Below are 24488 nucleotides of genomic sequence, written 5' to 3' on the forward strand. Positions count from 1 at the left end.
TGATTGTTTTTCTTACCAAAGTTTCTCTTAAAAAATGAACCATTTTAATTTTGTTATTATTATTATTATTTGTTTTGAGATGTCTGGTATTCTTGTTTTTTTTTTTTTTTTTTTGGGGGGGGGGGGGGGGGGGGGGGGGGGACTCGGCCCTAAGGGAACCTTTTCGGTTAAGGTTTTGATGGTTTTTGCTCTGTGATGTTCCTTGTGGCTGAGTGAGTTTTGTAATCTTTATTGTTGATGGTGGATTTTTCTCCCTCTCCTCTATGGATGTAGGCAATTTGCTTAATCACGTAAATCTTGTGTTTTCTGTATGTTTGTCTTCGTCTTTATTTTTGTTTGCTCTTGATATGTTTTCTCATGACATTACTATTATTATTATTATTGTTTTTCTTTCTGGTAGATTTGGAGCAACTCTTGTAGACCCAGCTGGAAGTCTTTTTTTCGATGATGTCATTGTAGCCGAGTCTGTTGACAAGCACGATCCCAGCTTTCAATGCTTTGGCATTCATTAAGGTCTTTCCTTAGTAATAGTTGTGCTCTTGTGCTGAGCTTACTTTGTCTCTCTCCCGATGTCTGCACATCTATCTTCTTCTTGTTTTCCTGTTATTTTGACTTGGGGGATATATCCCCAAGTTGATTTTGATGATGGGGTCTCGATGTAATTCCATCTATCTGCTTGTTTTCCTGTTATTTTGTCTGTTGTGTTCTTAAGGACACAAGTTCGCGACCTCTCTTTCTTAGTCTTGCCCTTTGTCTAATCCATGGATGCACTGCCGAATATAGGTGTTTCTCCATGGAGCTTCAGATCAACGAGTTCTAGGGATAAATACAAGTGATTGTCTTTCTTATCTCGTTTCCAAGTGAATTGGGTTTTATCTGAAACTTTCTTTTTTCTCTTTTGAAAGAATGGACCTTCCATATCTTTTCTCTTAGATAAAGACACGTTTGGACTATCCTCTCTTACGTTATTCCTTGGGGTCTAAGGAAAGAGAGAAACAATAGGATATTCCAGAATAAGGTGAGTACGGCCCAAGTTGTGATTTTGGAGATTTTGAGCCTTCTGTACCTATGGCCCAAGTTGGTCAGGAATTTTGTGCAGTGCACTTCACTTATGAGGACCGTGTTTGGATGGGATTCAATTTGTGACCTTTAATTTCTTTTGTGCTTTTGTGGTAGTTTTTGGTTTTTTTTTGTATTCCTTTGTATGGGAACTATCTCAGCCTCCTATTCTCATTTTTTTGAATAAATTTTACACTTGTCAAAAAAAAAAAAAAATACAAACTTGAATTTTGGTTCTACAAAGAATGAGCACTCTACCTATGTATTTTTCTTCCGTAGAGATTCCAATTAATAGGATGGTGTGCCTATGGGGACATTAGACTAGGGGGGTGATTGTTAAGACTTGAGGTGTAAGGGATCATTTTTATTCACCATTTGACAACTTGGTTACTTTCTGCGTATTGGCTTGAAATGATGTTAGACCCAGAAAGGGTACCAGAGTGAAAGTCTCCACAAAGTCCACCACCACAAAGGGCTGCCTGGTGTGGTGGTGCGTTTCTAACCGTAAGAGATAAGGCTCAATTTTTATCATCATTAATGATTTGGTTCTCTTAATGTATTAGTTAGGTTCTTTTTATCTGAAATAATAGATTAGTGGAAAATAGCCTTTGAAGCACAACTATATACAAGTACATGATTTTGGATAGCCCGCGAGTCTAAACCATGTACAGGCATCTTGGAGAACTCTAAAAAGAAGGGTACCAAAGTGAAAGTCATAAAAGAGTTCAATGTTTTCAGACGTTGAAGCATGAGGCAAGGCAGGTGCTCAGCTAGCTAGTGCCTTGAGATGTTAAAATAACTAATATTAAAAAAATTAAAAGATTAGAATAATTATTGCATATTTCTCAATTTCAAATCCACATAATCAAATTTCAAAATCTAATCCATTACAATAAATAATGATATAAAATATTATTATTTTATATTTTAGCAAAATCAAAATAATTTGTACTTTTGAATAGTTGAAAGTCTCTCCAATAAATAATTACTTTATCTTTATTTAAAAAATACAATTAAATATTATTATTCTCAATAATTCATTTGTATAATCCTTAATATGACAAAATTATTTATAAATTAAATCAACTCAATTATCTTATTTGCACATATTACTACTTTGTGTTTGAATTCATTTATAAGTATTCCAATCATATATATATATATAGGGAGGCGTTCGGATGCATGTGTTTTATCAGCAGTTTTAACAAAAGAAACCCGACCGTTGGATATTGTTGAATCGCACGGCCGAGATTGTCGATTTCGTTTAAGTTATAAGTTATGAGATTTTTACAGCGCCATCCCTCATGTTTGGCGTTATTAGTGCCACCTCCCCGAGTGAATTACAACGACAGATCTGTTCTCTCTCGTCTGTTCTCTCTCGTTTGTTCTCCTTCGAACACCTCTCTCTCTCGCTCTCGCTCCGCTGAAACTCTCTCTCTCTCTCGTCTCCTTCTCCCTGATCTCTCTCTCTTCTTTTTCCCCCCCACACGAAATCAAAAGAAAAAAAAATCTGTTGAGTTACAACTCTTCTTCTCTACAAATCTCTCTGTCGAAGTTGCCTCGGAGCTCGCTGCAACTCTCTCTCTCTCATTCTCCCTCTCTCATGACTGAATGAGGATCACCCATTTTCTTCTTCACGGCCTCACGATTAAGAGCTTACCACGAAAAGCTACCTGCAACTCTCTCTCTCTCTCTCTCTGCAACTTTCTCGCAAATCCTCCTTCTCTTATCGAGGGTTTCGAGGGTTTCAACGGAGCGAGAGAGAGAGAGAGAGGGAGAGAGAGGTTTTCGTCGATGAGTTGCAGCGAGAGAGAGGAGGGTTTCGAGGTTTCAGCGGAGCGAGAGCGAGAGAGGGGTTCGAAGGTTTAGAGAGAAGAGACGAGAGCTCTCTGTCTTTGAAATTCACTCGGGGAGGTCGCACTAATAATCAGATAAAAGAGGGATGGCGCTGTAAACAACAATAAATTATAACTGTTGTTGTAATTCACTCGGGGAGGTGGCACTAATAACGCCAAACATGAGGGATGGCGCTGTAAAAAGCCCATAACTTATAACTTAAACGAAATCGACAATCTCGGCCGTGCGATTCAACAATATCCAACGGTCGGGTTTCTTTTGTTAAAACTACTGATAAAACACATGCATCCGAACGCCTTCCATATATATATATATATTGGATCGGTAAAGATAATTTTATTAAGAGAAGGAAAACAAGGGGGGTCGAGCGGACCAACTCAAAACAAAGAGAAGAAAAAAAAAAGAAAAAGAAACAAACAACAGAGAAAACAGATAAAGAGCTCTCACGACAACAAACAAACCGTATCCCATCTCACAAGAAAATCTTCAAAGAAAATCCCTTTAAACTCCTTGTAAAGTTTACTTCAAGAGAACAAGAACTCCAAAATAGCAAGAACTAAGCTTTCCATCGTAGTCTCTTTCCCTTAAAAAATGATTTGATTACGATATTTCCAAATTCCCAACAAATTGCGAAAGGAATCAGGTACCAAAGAATCCGTTTAGAAGACAAGAAAGCTCCACCCCACGAAAGCCATGATTCCAAAGTCAACTTAACAAAACTGGGAAAGCAGCCCACAATAACAAATAACGATAAGAAATGCGACCAAATAAGATGAGCTACATGACAATAAATAAGTAAGTTATCCACCGTTTCCGCCTGAGATCTGCACATACAACGCTAATTTGGTGAAATAAAGCCCCTTCTAATCAACTGGTCCATAGTAGCCAGTCTCCCCAAAGCCGCCAACTAAAGAAAAGTCGAAATCTTCAGAGGAATCTTACTACCCCAGACAAACGAGTAGGAAAAAGACATTACTGTAGTAGGTGCAATACAATTGTACAAAGACTTCACCATAAATTTTCCATCCGTAGTCTCTCCCCACACCCTCTAATCTTCCAAGGAACTTTCCATACTACTGTTCTCCAATAAAGAAATTAACCTCCCAAGATTATCCATTTCCCAATCATTAAAAGCTCTTCTAAACCTAAAATTCCAATTCGCCACCCCATTAGTAAAGTTTCTAAGACTCGAGATGACTTGATTTCTTTTCAAAGACAAAGCAAAATAATCCGAGAAAAGGTCCTTCAAGAGACCGTTCTCACACCACCAATCCTCCCAAAATCTCACCTTGCTCCCCCTCCCCACCTTGCACTTCACTTTTTTCTTAAAAAATAGAATTCTTTTAAGGATACCTTTCCATACTCCACACCCTGACGCCCTTTTTGTTGGACCACTTTCCTACCCATTATCATTCACCCCCTATTTATTCACAATTACTTTCCTCCAAAGACTCTCTTCCTCCTTCCCAAATCTCCAAAGCCACTACATCAACAAAATTGAATTCATGTAACCAAAATTTCGGAAGCCCAGACCCCCATTCTTCTTAGACAAATGTAATTTTCGCCAACTTACCCAATGATGTTTTCTTACACCCTTTTTCCCATGCCATAAAAAATCTCGACAAATTCTGTCTAATTTAACTTCCACATTTCTAATTTCAATTCCAATCATATTGCATACTAGCAATAAAAAATGAAATAGAAGTAAAAAAAAGAATAAAAACTTTATAAAAAATAAAAAGTACTTTCTTAGAAGGAAAAAATAAATAAAGAAAGAAGTAAAGTATAAAAAGAAGCACAAGAAAAAGTTGAGGAAAAAAAATACATTCTTTAAGAAAAAAAAAAATTAAGTGAGGCGTATGCCACGGTCAAAAGACGTATGTCTCACATTGAGCCGTATGCCTTATAAGTGTTTCATAGTTTGAGATGTAAACCTTAATTGCTTTTATGTTTCAACCTGATGCCTCAGGGGATTTATAATGAGCCTCATTCTGGAGTGCACCTTGAGAAGTAAGCCTCACACGCCTCTAAAAACACTGAAAAAGTTAGCCACCTCGACCCCCATTAGAAGGGTTGACAAGGTTAAGGGCTATTATAGCGACAAAAAAGAAATGTATCAAAGTGAAAATTTTTAAATGTCAATTCTAGAATGAGGTGATATGTTACGACCCAAAGAATAGCCTTTGCTTTCCGTTTTTTTATGGAAGTTGAAACAGAGGATAGACATAGAGTTGATCTTACAAATTCATCCCCATCAGAGATTATCAAACAATTTGAATGTATTTTTCTCTGTTTTCAACAAGAAATGATAAATAGAAACAAATATATACAGGAATGAAACTAATAAAGGAGAATCCGGACTGTATTATTGAATATAAACATAAGTCGAAAGCATGCATACCCCATAAAAAAGCATAATATATAAATTTACATAAACTTGGAAAGATTTAAGCGGTTACCACGCCATCTGAATCGGAATTATCAATGGTAAGCCATTCGTTCGATTCCTCACCTTCCGATTCTCTCTCCCGAGAATTTGGTCTGACTGACTTTTTTCTGTCACTTCCAGTGTCAGAAGTTTCACTCAGTTGAACCCATCCACTAGAGCCATTTGGCGAAGAAACCTGAACATTTTGTACTGAGCTGGACAGTTGTTGTCTACTTGGTGTGTCGTTATCGTCATCCTCGAGATCGCTAAATGAGACATCTTGCTCGTGTCCAAATTGTTTTCGAGCATCAATTGAGGTTCCGGTTTCATCATCTTCCTCTAACCACTGATCAACGTCTGCATCTTCGAAATTTGTTACATTAACAGACTTGGCCATAATTTCGTTTTCTTGAACTGGGCTGTTCTCTTCTTGGATGTCACCATCCTTCCTGCTTGGCTCTACGGATAAATCATCAGCTGACTTAGATGTCTGCAACTGTGTATTGGGTGTTTTTTGCAGCTTCTGCAACAGTACATCTCTTGCTTCCAGAATCTGTAAGGAGATGAGCCACTTACTAAGGAATCATTTGTTAAAGATATGATACAGCAACACTCGTGTTTTGCACGAGAATTGCAAGACAAGGTGATAGCCTAATGAGTTTTGAGAAATGTTTCTTTAGAGTTCCAAATGAAGATTTTTCTTTATCATAGGGGTTCATCACATCACTAAATCGAAAGATGAGACGATAGCCTAATGTGTTTTGAGAAATGTTTCTTTAGAATTCCAAATAAATGTTTTTCTTTATTGAAGACTAGTAGAGGTAAAAGGTCCTTTGTCACATGCCAAGAGGAGGACGAAAATGATGATTGATTGATGTTGTAAGAAAATATACAAGGCAGACAATTTAAAAGAGAAGACTCTAGATAGAATTGAATGGCACAATGCTAACTGGTATGGTAAAAGCATCAGGTCTGGACATATGTCGGAATATTGATTTGGTAGACCCTATATCTTAAGGTACAAAGACATGGTTACGGAGTTAACATTATATTATATTTCTAATATTTTAATGTTAATATACATTTTTATGTTTTTGAAATATTATTTTAATAAAAATAACTTGGGTATGGTTAAGCCATATCCCACAGAAATCCCTTGTCCATATCCACGTGTCATGTTTGACATAGGTACCCTGAGGTTTTGGTTGGTCCTGGCACCATCATTCATATTAACACAAACATATTTCAGGAATTTTATTTGATTTAAGGGGGGAATTTTATTGATTTAAGGGGGCCAAAGAGAAGAGATGATGTCTAAACACATTACACTTGCCTGGGGCGTTGACAGAAGTTCTGAATCATGCACATTTAGTCTCGGATGCAACAAAACAAAATATATCATCCAAAAGTGTTCCTCATTCATGTGACTTGGGCAAAGCTTAACCCTTAAAGCTCCTAGACTTGGAACCAAACGTTCAACCATTGAAGCATGCTCCCTTTGAACATCAGACATATCAAAATCTGCAAGAATTTTTTTCTTTCAAAATTCACAAGCAAATAGGTGAAATATTAAGTGCAGACACAATCAGAAATTTTCTAGGAAAAAAAATTATAATAATACAAGATTCATGTTTTCTAGTGGACAAAGGAACATGTGATTGTAATCCCCTTGAAAATCCAACACATTTACAATGGAAGTGGGGCTTGTTACATGAATAATGCCACATGAACTTGCCACTATAATAGAGGAAATTTTGTCAATGAACCTAATTGTGCTAACATCACATAAGGTGCCTCAATAGTAGAGGAGTGCCAACAAGATTAGATGGGCAACCTACAACCAAGCATTTTTTTATTTGGTTAGGCCAAAAGTTCCTGGAAAGATAGCAATTTTTATTTGGTCAGTGGGCATGAGAAAAATTCTTATAATGGATCAAATCATGGCAAGAGAGATCACCTTGGTTAGTTTTAGTTCTCTTTTCCTAAATCCATTTATTTCTAATTTTATTTTTCCTAGTTTTTTCCATTAATCCATCTAGGCATCCTCATCTCTGCTACGCACAATCTTTTCATATGTTATTTCTTGATTACCAATCTTCCTCCCAATTGTATAAAATTTTCCTTTTAGTTTAAGATGTGTGGTCACACAACACTCCATAATTCTAGATGCACACCTCTGCTTTAAGTATCTAACTCTAATTCTATGGACAACATCCTCCTCAATCTCTCATTTATAATAGAACCAAGGTAAAGAAGATGGTTGCTTCGAGGTATTTCCTCCACAACAATTTTTCTTGGTCTTTTCTCTCTATGTTGCATTCTACATATTGTGTCCTCGTTCTACTTATTTTAAAGCCCAACTACGAAACAACTCTCTAAGTTTTAGTTTAGCGTTGACTCCCACTATTCTCATCAAATAACACAAAGAATCAATTCCTGATGCTAACTAAATGTAATTGGGAACTCATTTGTCTCCTCCCCAATTATTCCTACAACTAAATAACATGTTACATGAAATGGGCATAAAACAGATGAGGCTATTTTTTATGGATTATTTGAAAGAATAATAAACCTAAACTGGTTGAGATGGTTTCGGCAGACATACAATTAAGATCAATGGAAACACGAGTAAGATGGAGCACTTTCATGCAAGTTGAAGGCTGGAAAGGACACAAATTGGATAAAATAAAATAAAAACCCATGTAACAAGAGATATGGTTGCCAATAGAACTGACACCAAAACTCTGATGAAGCTAAAGTTGCACTCTATAGTCTATATTGAATATTTCTATATAGTTTAACTCAAACGCCATTGAAGCTTAAACCTTTTTTTCTAATAGCTACTTAATTTCAATCTGATAACCAAAACTGCAGCCAAAAAAAAAAAAAAAAAAACTCTGATGATGATGAAGTTGCATCTCTACATAAATGTTGCTTTATAGTTCAAATCAAACACCATTAAAGCTTCGAAAATCTTAAAGCTTTTTTCTAATTGCTACTTAAATAAAAAAAATTCACACAAAATTTCAATCTGATAACCAAAACAACAGCATAATAAATAAATAAAAACGGTAAAGTGAAATTGAATAAAATCCAATTACCATTATTATCCAACGAAACCAGAAAATCGATCCAATAATTAGATTGCATCGAAATCTCCTTTACAAACGCCAAAACCTCCTCAGTAACCCCAACATCCCTTCTTCCAGACGACTCATCATCCCCCTCATCTTCCTTCTGAAACTGCAACAAATTCGAAGCTAATCTAGAGATCTCATTAACAGCCTTATTTGTCGATAACAGAGAAATTCCAGACTTGAATCTACCACCGATCTCGGCAAAATCATTGCGAATCCCGAGAAGTGTCTGCGAAGATGAATCAGATGGGACCGAATCGATGGTGGTGGTGGTATCAGTATCGGTATCGGGTGGAGGAGAGAGGAAGGAAGAGAGACCCCAGATTTGACGAGTGATGGTTTTTCCAAGCTCTGATAAGTCCTCTGTTACACCTCCACCATGAGAGCGGCTTTCTTCTTCTTTTTCTGAGAGATTTTCTTGGTTTTCTTCTTGGGATTTGAAGGGGTTTGGAAGAGAGAGTGACAGCCAAGACATTGTTGGATTTAAAAAAAAATATATATTTTTTTTAATTTTTGGTTTCAGAGGTCCGAGAAGAAGAAGAAGAAGAAGAAGAGAGGAAGAACTCATTAGGTGGGAGAGTCTCCATCTCCTTTTTCTAGGGAGCTACTATTGGCACCTCAACTTTTATTTATTACACTAATTTTTTAAATTATTTATTACACCCCAGATAAGAGGTTAGGTTACATTGATTCAATAAAAGACACACATTGACTCAATAAAGGACAAGAGATCTTGACCGTATAAATTCAAAATCGAATGGTTGAAAAATATTCTCACGTTAAGTAATATTGGATATGTATTGTTGAGATGCATATTAAATCTCAACTGTATTTACATGATCAAGATCTTGTGTTATTTCTTGAGTCAACGAACTTGATCCAAGCTTAAAATACACACTTCAAACGTTATAAAGGTTTGGGTAAAAATTATAATCTCAACATTACAAAACATTATGACACTCAGTTCAATTAATTTCAGTAGTTGTTTACAATTGTGATTTGGTTCATATAAAATTCTAAACTCAAAATATAGAAATGAGAAGAAAAAAGGGTGAATCTCCAGTTCATGTGCATTGAATATGACGAAATTTCGATTTGGGTATACTATTCATTTTAATTACTAAGATATATATTTTTTATATAATGAATTCGACATTTTTACAAGATTAATGTTGGAGTGACTCTAGTGGGGGACATCTTGACATGATGGCACTGATGCTCGTAGATGCATTTTTTCGAGATACGAGTAAAACACATCAACAAACATACACACACCACCACATCAAGGTATCCCCCGCTGAGGTCACTTCTGCACGACTGTTTTTACAATCAATGAATTCATTGATAAAATACTATTGATTTTGCCTTATCAGCAATCTCACTAGTAATTATCAACAAATTTGTTGATTATAAAGTGACGAATTCACTTGAAAAATAGGTTTTGGGAATTAAAATGAATAGTATAACGAAATTGGAATTTGGATGTAAGTTGTGCAGGTTTTGGGAAAAAGTCTAAAAAAAAGGTGAGAGTTTCTATTGGCACCCCAACTTTTATTTATTCTCAATCATTCACTATAATTTTGAGGTGGATCTCTAGTTGAATATGATGAAATTTCGAGTTTGGTACATTGTTCATTTTAATTCCCAAAACATGTTTTTCCAGTGAATTTGCTATTTTTATAATCTACTAATTCGTGAGTTCGTCATTTTTAATATCAATGAATTCATGGATAAAAAACCAATGATTTTGCCATATCAACGATTTCACTAGTAATTTATCAACAGATTAATTGATCATAAAAGTGTCAAATTCACTGGAAAAACATGTTTTGTGAATTAAAATGAATAGTGTACTACAACCAAAATTTTGACATAAGTTGTGCACACATTTTGAGAAAAAAAATCCTTTTCTTTATTTTTAATTACAGTGTAATAAATAAAAGTTGGTGGTGACAATAGCAGTTCTCTTTAATTTTTATAAAGATGGATTAATCAATGTTTCGATAAAGATGTCTTTGAATGCAACCCTAATTTTGCTCGTGTTGATGATCATGTGCTCGAAATTGGGTGGTCTCCCGATTCATTTTGTTGTCCATTGAGAAACTTTTGTAGGGTTGAGATGTACGATTGTAGGAATTATTTCCATCCCAAAATGGGGTTGAGATATCCAAACATTATCAGAAAGAAAAAAAAAAAGAAAAAGAAAAAAGAAGTTGGATGTTAATGTAAAGATCTACTTGTAAGACTAATGGACTCAAGTAGTACTCCACAAACAACAGTTATTAAGTATTTTATATTCTTGGATACATCAAATTCACGACGCTTATAACATGTTCATCACTCCATACCTTAAGTTAATGATCATTGGAGAATTTTTTTCCAAAACATTTATAATACAATAAATAACCTATGATCTCATTTCCCATGATGTTTTCATTTTTATAACCACTCTTTTCGGAATTCAAAGAATTTCTTGAACATGAATAAAAAAACACCTGTGATAAATCGACGTGGCAAAACATGCACGGTTTGTACGCGATTGACGTGATAAGGGTACAGAATCATAGATCTTTTTCTTTAGGATACACAAGGAAAAAGATCAACGATTTTGTGCCTTTATCACGTCAGCCGTGTACAAACCACGTATGTTTTGCTGTGTCGCTATATCATTAACCATAAAAAAAAAGAGTCTTGTTAATGTGCGTTCTGTACCAAAAATGCCCTTAAAAAATTATTTTCTCACCAAAATACCTTTGGATTCCAATTTTCAAACCCATTAAAAAATGGGTAGAACTTTTCCAAGGAAAGAAGATACGAATTAGGGATAATATCATATATCACTTAGAAAATGTTGGTCGACAAGGAATGCTTTAGGAAAGTTTTGATACAGATGTCTTTATAAAAAAATCTATTATCTAACCACATCATGCATCTCACTGCATTATTGAAAATGTTTCAAATCTAATTATTAGGTATCAGAAAGGGACAATTGTCATGCAGTTTTGGAAGGAGCTGATTTTTGGTGAGGAGGTGAAGTAATCATCTTCACAAAAAATCAGCCTATTCTGAATCTTTTTGTCCATTTAAACAAAAATACGTTGTGGCTTTATGTGTATGTGGATCCCGACCCTTAGTTAATTGTTAATAGAATTTTAATTTATTTATAATATATAATAATAAATTTATTTAAATATATCTTATTGTTACATTATGAGAGAAGGGTGTGAGTTAGGATAGGCAATGGATCGGTTCGATATCAGATCAGTGCCACTCTGATCCAATCCAAACAAATTAATGAATATGTGAACCGAATCTGATGTGGTCCGATCTGAACACAAGTCTTATTTTCAAATTATCAATGTTCAAAAGTATAATATTTAAAAAAAATCTACTTTCCTACTACAATTATAAAGAGAAATTAAAAAGATTAAAATATTTTATCTATATGTATTTATATGAAATTAAAATAATAATAAAAATTATTAAAAATGTTCGGATCGGATTTTTTCAGAATAAATTGTAATAGATCCGAATCTCTTTCAGATCTAAGATTTCAATCTGAATCTGATTTTTCATATTTTTTTGGATTAGACCGATTCGGACATCATGTATATTTTGGATCATTGCCAACCTCAGGTGTGATAGTTGACATAAACCCACATTTTTTTTAAATTAAAAAAAAATACTCCTGCATTATATTTAGAATAATGATATTCTGACTAACACACGCCTAAATATGTGTAGTTGTGTATCCTGAGGAAAAATAATCTATGGTTGTAGCACATGCCACAAGGGGCATATGTTAGAGGGGGAGTCAGAAAATCGTGACTTTTATATTAAAGCACACATCATGTTACAAAATCAAATTATATATTAGAATTTTTTTTTTTTTTTTTTTTGATAACCGTGTATTCCGGTATACAGGGATTGGGCCTGTATCTAGGCTTTGCCCAGTCCATAGACCATGGTCTTGTCCAAGGATTAGGCCGAGGGCATGTGCAACACCCACACTTCACACGCACCAGGTAAGGGTGGCCCCTGAGGAATTAATGCTCGTATTGGGCATTAATCGCTTATCGATCCAAAATTGCCCTTGAGCCAACACCTCGGGGTTTATATTCGTAACTTCTAACATAATTATTTAAAACTTTACTATTATCAAGTGGTTTGACCTAATTTACATTAAATAGATGAACCCAAAAATAAATTTTCGACATGACTTGCATTTGGGCGTTAGTATCAAACCTGCATACAAATTCTATCAATCACAAATATTTGCAGGACACATAGTCCTTGCTAGTAAAAGAAATTGTGAAATTTACAATCCACAATCCATTTACATATCAAAACAAGAATCAATAAGCAATCATAAAAGCCTCTTAATCATCCAATTGTACATAATAAACACAAATGTTTACAAATTATTTATAAAATTCCAAACCCTAATCTCAATAAAGGAAAGAAAAAGAAAGAATTAAGATTCCTGCTTAAGAATTAATAACAGTAATGCAGGTCCAAAAAATTCGTGTAATCTCAGAAACATTATTCAGAACAATTGTTCACACAAATAATCAAATAATGCAAGGCTCATCGCTTCCCTAAAAATTCAACAATCTCTTACTACTTACTGCACATTCATGACATATGGTACATTTCTTCATTTCCCTTCTTGTTTTTCAAATAAGGCCGGTGTAAGGATTGTAGGCTTGAACAGGCATACCTGAGCCATATGTGTTGACCCCAGCAGTCCCATACGAATTACCGAAAGGATTTAAAGGTGGCGGTTGTTGTTGTTGTCCCATCATAATCATCTGTTGTTGTTGTTGCAACATGAAAGCTTGTTGTTGATGGGCCATTGCTGCCATCTGCACAGAATGAGGTGCCGCCACTGCATTGGATGCCCGGAATGGGTCATGCACCACTTGTTGCATCATTGGACCTGCCATGGGCATGGGCATTGGTTCCCATTGATTGTAGCTCACATTCTGGTTAGACCGTCGTAATGCGTCATCATATAAGCTGTCCAGTGTAAGCATGTCGAGTCCACCCGCCTTTTTTATAGGTTAAAAAAATTAGAATTACTTGTTCAAACTCTTGTTCTCTCGAGACAAAAAAAAAAAAAAAGTAAGTGTACTACTTAAGTCAGGATGGAGAAAAACTGCCGTTTCTTCCTCTGTCGTTCTCATGGACAACATGCATGGAAGCATGGTTTCATACTCAATGGGTGACTCCAAGGATATCTATTGGGATGAATGGAAGTCGATAATATGATCTCATTTATCATTATTTTGGATGGTCAGAAGTATGGCAAAGTGCATTGAGATAGGTTGGGATGGTGAAGCATATTAATTGAGTTGCTTTTGATGTTAGATCCTTGGTGCAAGCAATTACATGATGGGTCCTGAGTCAATAATTAATGAAAAAAATCCATGATCAAGCATGGATACAGAATATATGCTCCCACGGGAAACCTTATCTTAGTTTTGAATGTCAAATCAGATCGTATGGATAGGTTTAAAATCTTGTCTCGAGACATTCTCTTGGTGAATATCTTGATCAAGACAATATGAGACAAGCCAGAAACATTCAATGATTCGGAATCAATGTTTTGTCTCGATCTTGGCCGAAACCCAAATATCTCAGAGAGTAATTTAATGTTAAAATGCAGCAACAAAACCCTGGTGAAGAATGTAAATAAAGGAGATAAGAACCATACCAGTTTGCTTGCAGCAGTAGTGCTCTCATTTGAACTTGGAGCAGTCACAAGTGCCAACTCCCAGCCTGTAGTTCCATTTACTGGATTGGGACTGATGGAAGGGGCACCTGTTGAAGGATCAGCTGCAACAACCAAAGGTATCAAGAGGGCTGTTTGCATCACCGCTAAAAAACCATTAAGTCAACTTGAATTCAATCCACTGAAAATAAACTTGATTTGGTCGAGAATCAAGCATACTTGTCCAGTTGACTCAAAATCAACCAACTCTAGTAACTTTCCCCTCCAAATAGAGGGGTTTAATGTAAGTTTATTTCTGTAAATGTGAGAAAAAAAATTCCACTTGATTTTGTACTTTTTTTTTTTAATCTATCTGTCGGTTATTTAATTTTCGTACAAAAATTGCTTGTACTTCATTTCTAGAAAACTATTACATGTTGTGTAAAGTCTTGTATTCTGTTGGCGTTATGCTGAGTTGCGGGGGTGCAGCCGTGCAGGGGACAGTGCCCCCCCGGACCAAATTTTTAGGGTCACTAAAAAGGCAATTACATAACATTTTCTTAGGGGTTTTCTATTTTTGGGGCAACTTCCAGTTTTATAAATAAAGATCTCTGGGACTTGTAAAACTCAAGAGAAAATAGTGATTGGCCTTGATCTGAACTGTGGACGTAGGCAGACTGCCGAACCACGTAAATCCTTATGTTTTTTGCGATTTTTGTCCTCCTTGCTTTTTTTTTTTTTTTTTTGGACTCTTACTCCAGATTAGGGTGATTCTTTGCGTTGACATGGGCAACTTCTAAGTGAACTCCATTTTTCACAGAAATTCTCAAAAACCAAATGGACAACTTACCAACAGGAACAATAGCGAGAGCCAGAGCATTTTTCTCATCTAGTTCTGATGCATCTGGGATTGGATCATTCATCCCCTGTTAACCATGTAAATCAGTATTTTAGAGAGGATTAGAACTCCTCGACCATCAACTGAAAACAAATAGTAAAGCCATGGCTATTAGTAATATAAAGGTGACATTGGGTTGACAATTACCAACAAATCAGGTGGTTCAGAAATTTGAGTTTCCACTTTAACTGGTTCAGGTGGAGGTGGGGGTGGTGCCACTTCCACTTCTGGGGTTTTCTTGTACTCTATTGCCAAGACTTCTTTGGGAGCAGCAATTTTATCACCAGCAACCTGTTTACATGAAAACAAAGAATTAAAATGAAACATGGCTAACTCAAGCTATAAAATTTCATGGTGTCCCAATAGACACTTTGCAGGAAAAATTCAATTTTTCACAGGAACTTGGAGGTTCTCTATAAATATGAGTTTTTAAGATTCTGAATCATACATTACTCAAATTTGGTGACTGGAAAGTTAGTCATGAAAGTATCTAAATACAGTCCGTTAGACTAACAACCTCTCCATGAACTTGATATTATCTGCTAAAACATTCAAAGAAACTAAATATCTTCTCAAAACATCAACCGATCAAAACATCCAAAATATCGATTAGGTGTGTTGATTCATGATTGGTATCCGATCAGGGACGATCGGATCCCTTAGATCAAGTGTCAACCGATCAGACGCGATTAGAACCATTAGATCAACAGATTCAACTAATAGGTGTTGATTAAAAGGTATAAGACACATACCTTCGATGGGGTGCGATCTGGATCGTTAGATCTGAAATTAGACATGATCCAATGGCTTTTGAAACAAGAGACATTAATTTATGGCTCTTGGTCAACAGACACAAAAATGACTATAAATAGTCAACCAGAAATCAGATTTCTTCACTGAAAATTTTTGTGTTTCTTTTTTCTAAGCTTAAGTACTTGATATCTTTAGTTTCTAATTCTTTTGAGTGTTCTATATTAAATTGGATTGTACATATTCCGATTTAATAATTTGAGTTTAGACTTCTTTGTATCCTGAAGGCATTAATTCGTTGACCCTTTGTGTACTGTGGTTCTAACCAATAAGGGAGAATATTTGTCTAAAAGAGATCGAATCTGATTAGAGCCTTAAAGTCCTAAAAATCTCTTCCATCGAATTCTTTCAGTTCACCAAGAATTTTTTTCTAATACCTATTGTATGGCTAGGGTTTACTATAAATTCATATGATGCAACCCTAATTTAACATATAGTGAAAATTCAACCCTTCGCTTTTGTGGATGTAGGCACACTGCCGAACCACGTTAAATCTATGTGTTTTTATTTCTTTCTTATTTTTCTCTTTTCGTACTATTCATCATAATTGCTGCATGTAGCATAACATATTTGTTGTGGTTTGTGGAGTTTGATAGTATTGTTCAATAAGTAGGTACTATAAATCAAGCCACGCCTTCACGCTGGTCATAATTCCCAAGGGTATTTTCATAATTTCCCTAATTTTAAGTAAAACCCTAGTTAGGTTTCTTGGGGTGTTTAAATTTCTTGTTTTGATGAAAATGGTGTAATTTGTAACTGCGAGTTTTCTCTTCATAGTGGAATTGGTGTGATTCGTAGATGTATCTCAATCTTGAGGGAACCACGTAAAATCTCTATGTTTCTTTATGTGATTGTATCTTGTGTTTGTTTTTCAATTCGTTTTCTATTTCAATTGCACCTGTTTTCTTAACAATATCCTCATCATTACATAAAAAGTAATCATTCCTTATATTATTTAAAATATATTACCATGTTTACGAGTGTGTTCTCAAGGTGCAATCTAATACTTGGTATCCAAATCAGGCCCTAACATGCATACCATAGAAATGCAAGAGTACAATGTCACCTTTTCCAAATTTCGCATTATTTACTTAGTAAATAGGTAGATCAAAGCACTGTAAGCAACTAAGGTAACTCAAACGAAGCACAAAAAACAAACAGACATATTATGGATGCAAACTCAATCATGCTACACATCAAAAGATGAAAACTAGACTTCCCGTACCTGATCTCTACGGACAGTCGAAGCTCGTGGAGCATCTCTCACATACTCCTCCATGGCTGTTAGAAATGATGCCGGGGCCTACATTGTTTATCAGTAAAGCGATTCAAAATATTTTCTATTGGTGTGATAACAAGAAAATCAGGTATTGCTTTCAAAGGCATCATTAGAAAGTCCAAAACCTGCTCAATCTTGATAAATCTTTCTCCACGACCAAGATCAAGGCTTTTACATATTTCATAAAATTCCGACAACCTTTCCGCCTGGAATTCAGGAGATGACTTCAGAAAAAATGCAATGAACGCAGAAATTCTATATCTTCTCTATACCTAAATTGGTACTTACTGGGGCATATAAGAAATTTCCCAGAAAATGATGTCGTTACAAAAATAATTACATAAAAATTAGAAGTACCTGCTTCCCTGCTTTCCTATATATATCGAGAGCCCTAAGAGCATCATGACGTTTCATCTCAAAGAACTGCCATAATCCCAACATCATACATATAAATATATAATATATGCCTCCTGAATTGTAAGCTTTTTATTGGAAGAGCAAAATAATAACCATACCTTGTCAACCATATTAATTGTACCATCGCTAATAGCATTATAAATCTTAATGCTTTCCCCCGCAACCTGAAAAAAATGATAAAATATAACAACACACAAGAATATCATTGGAGAGTCATTTCTGCTAAATCAAGGAGCTTCTATTGCCACACCAACTTTTGCTAACACCATCCCAAGATGTTCGCTAATTCTTTGGTGATTTAAATATGAATTGGGGTGGCGTTAGCAAAAGTTGGTGTGGCAATAGAATCTCTCTAAATTAATCAGTCAAAATGTACATTAGAAACCTTACCATTGAGAGTGCTAGCTGAATCACAAAATTATAAACTGCTGCTCCTTGCGGCTGCATACAAGTTGCAACATAAATATTCCCACACGTGGATAAAAAGAAGTAGAAATTATTCAATGCTCCCATGTAATTTGCATAGGAAAAACAGGCAGAATTCAATAAAACGTGAACTCCATTTAAATTCTGAATAGATTCAAAAAATTTACCTGGCAACCAAGAACACGAAGAAGAAGCTGTTGTAAAGCAGGTAACTGATCGAGCAGTTCAGCAGTATCCAGATCCCTGGTTCTCTGTGGAGAACACACATATTATGTGTAAGAATGTCTTCACAGTCTTATTTGACTCATACCTTAGATTCTCAACTGAACCACCACCAGAGATAAAATAGTGTAGATTTGAAAACATAAAAGTGAGACTAGATACAAAGGTCTATTGAAAAAGTATGCATTTAAAAAGATTACAAAGGGAAGCTGCATTCACAAAGGGAAAAACAAAGAATGTACAAAAAACATCATAGAATAAATACTTACTGGGCGATCTGTCTCAACATCATATTTCAACACACGGAAGCATTCAAGCCTCTCCTCCAAAAATAAAGCATACGTACGAACCCACGCAGAATAGTCCCATGCTGAGATGAGATAAATGACAAATGTCATGGACAGGTTAAATTTTGTTTCAGAACCAGAGTGTTTAGGAACAATTAGTACCATTTGGACTGGAATCATCCTTAAAATGTGCCAAGTTGAGCATTTGGCTTCTGCTCCCTCCGTAATTAATGAGCTCTTCACGGAAAGTGGGGTCCACTTCCCTCAAAGCACGATGTATAACGATTAAAGTTTTCAGTGCAACCTATCATCAAATAACACCAAGTTATTCAAATTCCATGATATAAGCCTTAAGGATGGACATGGAAATTCCTCAAAGCATATGGTGCTAAAACCATTAGTTTACTGAGATATATGCTAAAACCATTAGTTTACTCCCTCAAAGCACGATGTATATTTTTTTCTTTTATTTATTTATTGAGATCAATAAGACAATCAAATTAAACCAAGTAATGATTGTTTTTCCCAAAAAAAAAGCAGCCCTTCCAAGTCGCAACTACAAAAGTATACCCTATCATATATATCTGATGATGTCCAAAGCCCCAAATGAATGATTTTAAAAAATGGGACTGTTGATAAACTTAAGATGTAAGAAGTAATCATGATGCCAGTACCAATGGTTAAATAAGAGGGCAAAGCATACTGAGGTTTATTGTCACTAGAAAAAAATGCCATTCACGCAAGCAAACATCTTAACTGGTGTGGTCTATGTTCCCATCACCAACCTTAGAAAACTAAGCATGATAAACAGAGCATCAGATCACAAAGCATATTGAGGTTTAGTGTTAATTTATTAAGGAAAAGGTGGTGTTTAGGATGATCTGCGTCATATTTATTAGTTTTAATGAGAGAATACAGATATTAATTTATCTATTTCCACGCAAACAGAAATATTGACATGATATTGGTTCTTCTTGTGTTCAAGTCACAACACTTCTAGCTCCTATGCTCAGTTTCAAGCATTAAAAATACTATTTTGTCATGAATCACATACCGCCCAATTATGTGTCTTGGCAAGACGCCTAGCAAGAGCATGAATGCAGTATGCGACATCAGCCCGCGGTCTCGTAGCTGAAATAGCAGCAAAGATAGCTGCAAAGCCAAAAAATGAAAATGCTTCAGATCTCTAATGATCAATCTTTTGTTTCAGAGATAATTTAAAGATGTGTAGCTTCAAATACATATAGATACTGTACTGCAAAGTATGATACGTAGCATTTTTCAAATACCAATGCAAAATATACATATCAAAATTTACCTTTTGGTGATGACTGATACTTAATTTAATTAATTAAACTGCCTCTTCAACACATAATTTTACTATAATGTGTATTTATTCTATTGAACATCATAATTTTAACTTATCTAAGCCTTATATACAGTATGCAGCATTATATCTTAGTGTATAAATGCAAACGTGGTAAACAAAAGTATGATTATATATATGGATGTAGTAGTTCAAGTGATTTAAAAAAAGGTTATTCATATCTCAATTATAGTTCTAAATACAATCTATCAATTTATATTGAAGCATGTCGATGATTTTTTTCCCAATGTATTGTACTATATAAACAGTATAATATATATATGGGGAATGCTAATATCCAAGTCCTCATGGGACGTTAGCATTGTCCAACACTTTTTTCCAATAATAGCCTCCTCGTTTTGTCTTTTAGTGAAAAAGACAAGGGCATGTTAGTCTTTTACAGTATAACTACATTTATTATGTTGGCATAGATTGCCAAAGCATTTACTACAAAAAAATATATTTAATTCAAAATACTTTAATGATCATAGCATTTATTATGTAAACACGCATTTAATGTAGCATTTATTATGTAAACACGCATTTAATGTGTAAAAGACCAATACACGCTTGTCTTTTTCACTAAAAGACAAAACGGGGAGGGGTATTATTGGAAAAAAAAGTGTTGGACAATGCTAACGTCCCCATGACATATTGAACGTTAGCATTCCCCTACATATAAGATATTAGTTTATATATTTCCTCTTACTTGCTCAGAAAAAAAATGCTATAAGAAAACGAAACTTAAAAGTAAGGTTCCTACATAAAACATGGCACTTTTAAGGTTTTTGTTGTGTTGGAAAGGTACCAAAGAGTGTATCCGTGTTGATACGTCTTCAACCTTTTATGTCAATGACTTCTCAAATAAGAAAATCACTTCAAGAGGATGGACATGGTCTGTAGCATTTTCAAAAAAAATAATTAATTTAGTTTATACTTACCACTGCATCTATTTGATATTATAAATAAATTTAGTATAAGCTTCATTAAGTTATTTGATAGTTCTATGGTATATGGAATGTTTACTTTTACTTGTTTTTGCAGTTCTTCCTTACATTTTAATTTTTTTAGGCAATTAAGTTAAATACAGATTAAATGTTAAAGTATAATAAATATGCACAGTCAAGTCACCATGACGGGCTTCACAAAGTAACCATGTTAGACACCTCGTATCCGTGTCAAACACTAACACACATGCCCATAAGGTAAAGCAAGCTCCCATTAATATATGCGGTGATATACCAATTTAAAGACAATCACTAACATAATACAACATAACATAACACACAAATACAGACATACTGATTTAGAAACTAGAGGACACACTCACCTCGTATATGTCTTTCCTTTGCCGGGTGTTCCACGTGATTTGTGGCCTTAACAATTGCAATATCCAATTCCTGAAAAATCCAATACCCAAAAGAGAAGTTCATAAAAATCCAAGCTTGCAAAAACAATCACAAGCATTCGAAATTCTCCCACCTTGTAATCACTGTTAACTTTAGCCAATCCTACTGTTGTGGAGTCCTTAATGGCTCCCAGAGCTTTCCTGAAGCTCTTCTGTGTACCTCCTCCAGACATTTTCTCTCCCAATTACAGAATTCTACAGAGTCCAGTAGAGAAATCAAGTAAACTTAGAAAGTAATTTATAATAAAGAACACATTAGAAAGTCAAACAGACTTGTTTCCAAATTTAGAAACTTGATTCCTTCCAATATCTAATAATTCTACATTTGGACTAATTGGATCCTAAAACATTTCTAATTTCAATTGAACAAAACACAGGCTTGATACAACTCTTGGAACCAAAATTAAGAGTTTGTTAAAAAAATGCAGATTCTCATTAGTTCTTTAGATTCGTAAAAAAAAAAACCATTCGATACACATTTGATACAAATCAATAAGCTAGCAGATTGCAAACGACAACTGATCTATGAATTTCAGCATAGAAGAAGATTAAATCTATAATTTTTTTAATTTCTTATTAGCTTAGAACCACTAAATCATCCACAATTCAATAAAAAAATAAAACAAAAACGAAAATTTGACGATATAAAACGTAAATAAACATCGAATCTAACAAAAAACAGATATCTATCTATAATTCCAGAAACGAAGCAGAAACAACATGAACTCTTCAAAGATCTAATATAGTAAGTAACAAAGAGCATAGAATCAAAGATACTCTACATGATCTGCAAGAACTAAAGAAGCTCGTTCTTACTGATTCGAATTCAGAAATCAAGAAAATCAAATAACACAGGAACTTAAACTCACCTGAATCTGAATCTGAATCTGAATCGAGAGAGAGAGAGAGAGGTGAAGAACAGAGGAGAGTTGGCCTGGTTTTGTCGAAAAAGTCTGAAAGATGAGCTTGGTTCTAGTTAGATCGTCGATGTCTAAGTTGGACTTTTCGAATCTCAAATGACAGATTAGACTTTTCGTCAATCGAACGGCTGAGATGGAAGGAACAATCTATCTACTTCTATTTTCATAGAGATACGTTTAAATTGTAAATCTCCAAGAATTTTCTCCCTTCTCAGCCTTACGTTTGACGTATAGACATAACCTTAGCGCTGCGGTACGATATTTTTATTTTTATTTTTTAATTTTCTCCCGCCTTAACTTAACCATGGTCAACTCTAAACTCATAATGCTCTTTTTATATAATAAGATCGGTTACAAAATAATAAAATACTACTTCAATCTAAACCGCTCGTACTGCTAAGGAAAACCTTATTATTCAATATTGACGTTAAATATTTTAGAAATATTATATTATCTTACAGCCGTAGTTACAACATCATGATCATCACTAAGAAGTCTCCGCGACAGAGACGATGGAAGGTGCCAGCTAAACACAGTTAGGCACACCAATTTTGAATACGTATATTTAAATAACCTTGAGTTCTTTATATATTACAGAAGCACCACCGCCGTAGCTTTTAAAAAAGTACTCGTTTTGTTGTCCAGATTTGCTGGACATGGACACAGGCCTTTACGTCAATTCCTAACATGTGTGTTTTTTTTTTCTTTTTTTTTCCGAAAATGCACCGACACAACTCATGATTTTAAAACAACTGAATTGATGATAAGTAGGACCACGGTTAGATCTAGCTTAATTTGGTTGGATCTGTTTACAATTTTAGAAAATAAAAATAAAAATCTTAATTTTTTCAAAATTACTTTCATTTATAAAAAGGTGAATTACTATTTCATGAACTGAAAATTAGTTATTTACGATTCTGACTCCTCATTTTAATTACGAAAACGTGAATTCGTAAAAAAAAAATGTGACTATTTCTCATTTCACTTTAGACCCGTGAAATTGTCATTTTAAAAACCTTCGAATTTGTTAACATTCATGTTTTGGTAATTAAAATGAACAATGAGCCAGAATCCTAATTTCGTCAAAAGTTGATCACTTTTTCGTAAATATCTCTTTATAAAATTATGAAAAGATTCTCATAACCACTCAATGACTCATTATTCTAGTCGATATTATTATAAAATTTAATTGGACCTATGTTACCTGATTCGTGGGTTTGCTTAGGTGAATTCACATACCGAATAGTAGTAAGCGGAAAAGGACTAACGAATTAGCAGCCCTCTTGCTCCTTGCTTTCATCAAACCATGCCTCACTTGAGCGTCGAAAAGAAGAGAAGAGTCAAAAGCTCTTCCATTGAGATGCACTTCGCTCAGAGGAAGTTGCCGCCTTTACTGTCTTTTTTGCTCGGGAAGCTTCCCCGAACCACAAATCAAATACAAATAATTTTGAATTCACAGTTCATGGTTCACCCACTCGAGACTTAACCCTAATCGTAAAGGTAGATAGAGATGACGACATTCAAAGGTTGTTGTGATAAGATAATAGCAAATTTTAAAAATTAAAAAAAAAAAAAAACTAATTTTATTTATTTATATGTTCAAGATGAAGTTATTTTGATCATTTTCCATGAGTCTTTTAATAAAGACCAAGGTCAAAAGGACATACTATTAGTTATAAAATTTAAGGTGGGGTGGGGGGTCTCAAATCTTATGAACATGTGGAGGAGATGTAAAAAAGTTAAGTAAATGTAATTCGTTAAGTCCTTGCATTTGATGAAATTGAGAGCGAACTGTACCGCGAACAACTTTGGTACCATGCTAACAAATTTGGTAATCCTGGGTTGGACCACCCCTACCAACAACACAAGCAAAATGTAAGGACCTCCAATAACGCTTCATAAATTCCTCATGGGACGTAAAATGGGTCAGATATAAATTGATCCATATTCAAATTCGATTTTTGTTTAATTATGCTAAATCGAATCATATTTGAACTATTTTATATTCACTACGGTGAGGGGGGAATTTAAGCTCCCCTTTTACATTCAGAAAAAAAAAAAGAAAAAAAGATTAGACTAGTCTGATTGAATTGCTAGATTTAGGCTGAGTTGGGTGATTCTCGATCGTTTGACCTTTTTCTTCTCCATATTTAATTATTATAACCTTTTTCATTTTGTAAGAATCTATATTTTCATTTTGTAGAAAATAATATTTTGAGAAACCTAAAAATATATATAAGTTTCAAAGTAATATATCATAT

At 34.7% G+C, this 24488-nt stretch overlaps 2 protein-coding genes across 3 annotated transcripts; both read right to left on the bottom strand.

Annotated features, from left to right (window-relative positions):
• Positions 1-5260: 5260 nt before the first annotated feature.
• LOC147392607 (uncharacterized) lies at positions 5261-9035 on the bottom strand. The gene is made up of 3 exons (XM_086456524.1): positions 8446-9035; positions 6678-6865; positions 5261-5897 (listed from the first exon to the last, which is right to left on the bottom strand). Exons 1-3 carry the CDS (start codon positions 8954-8956, stop codon positions 5364-5366), a joined length of 1233 nt encoding a protein of 410 aa, XP_086312650.1. The 5' UTR covers positions 8957-9035; the 3' UTR covers positions 5261-5363.
• A 3805-nt stretch (positions 9036-12840) lies between these two features.
• On the bottom strand, positions 12841-22332 carry LOC147392608 (putative clathrin assembly protein At5g35200). 2 transcript variants are annotated; one of them, XM_086455954.1, is made up of 16 exons: positions 22177-22332; positions 21382-21502; positions 21230-21299; positions 19588-19685; positions 18696-18837; positions 18516-18616; positions 18192-18275; positions 17989-18039; positions 17697-17762; positions 17539-17604; positions 17307-17387; positions 17128-17205; positions 15240-15383; positions 15045-15120; positions 14198-14319; positions 12841-13532 (listed from the first exon to the last, which is right to left on the bottom strand). In XM_086455954.1, exons 2-16 carry the CDS (start codon positions 21478-21480, stop codon positions 13158-13160), a joined length of 1653 nt encoding a protein of 550 aa, XP_086312080.1. In that variant the 5' UTR covers positions 21481-21502; positions 22177-22332; the 3' UTR covers positions 12841-13157. The 2 variants fall into 2 exon arrangements, with proteins under 2 accessions (XP_086312080.1, XP_086312081.1); XM_086455955.1 differs by having other exon boundaries at positions 21382-21501; positions 22182-22304.
• Between the last annotated feature and the right edge of the window lie 2156 nt (positions 22333-24488).

The sequence above is a fragment of the Akebia trifoliata genome, chromosome 10, assembly GCF_017979445.1.
Source record: "Akebia trifoliata isolate Shusen 1 chromosome 10, ASM1797944v1, whole genome shotgun sequence".
Classification (NCBI taxonomy): Eukaryota; Viridiplantae; Streptophyta; class Magnoliopsida; order Ranunculales; family Lardizabalaceae; genus Akebia; species Akebia trifoliata.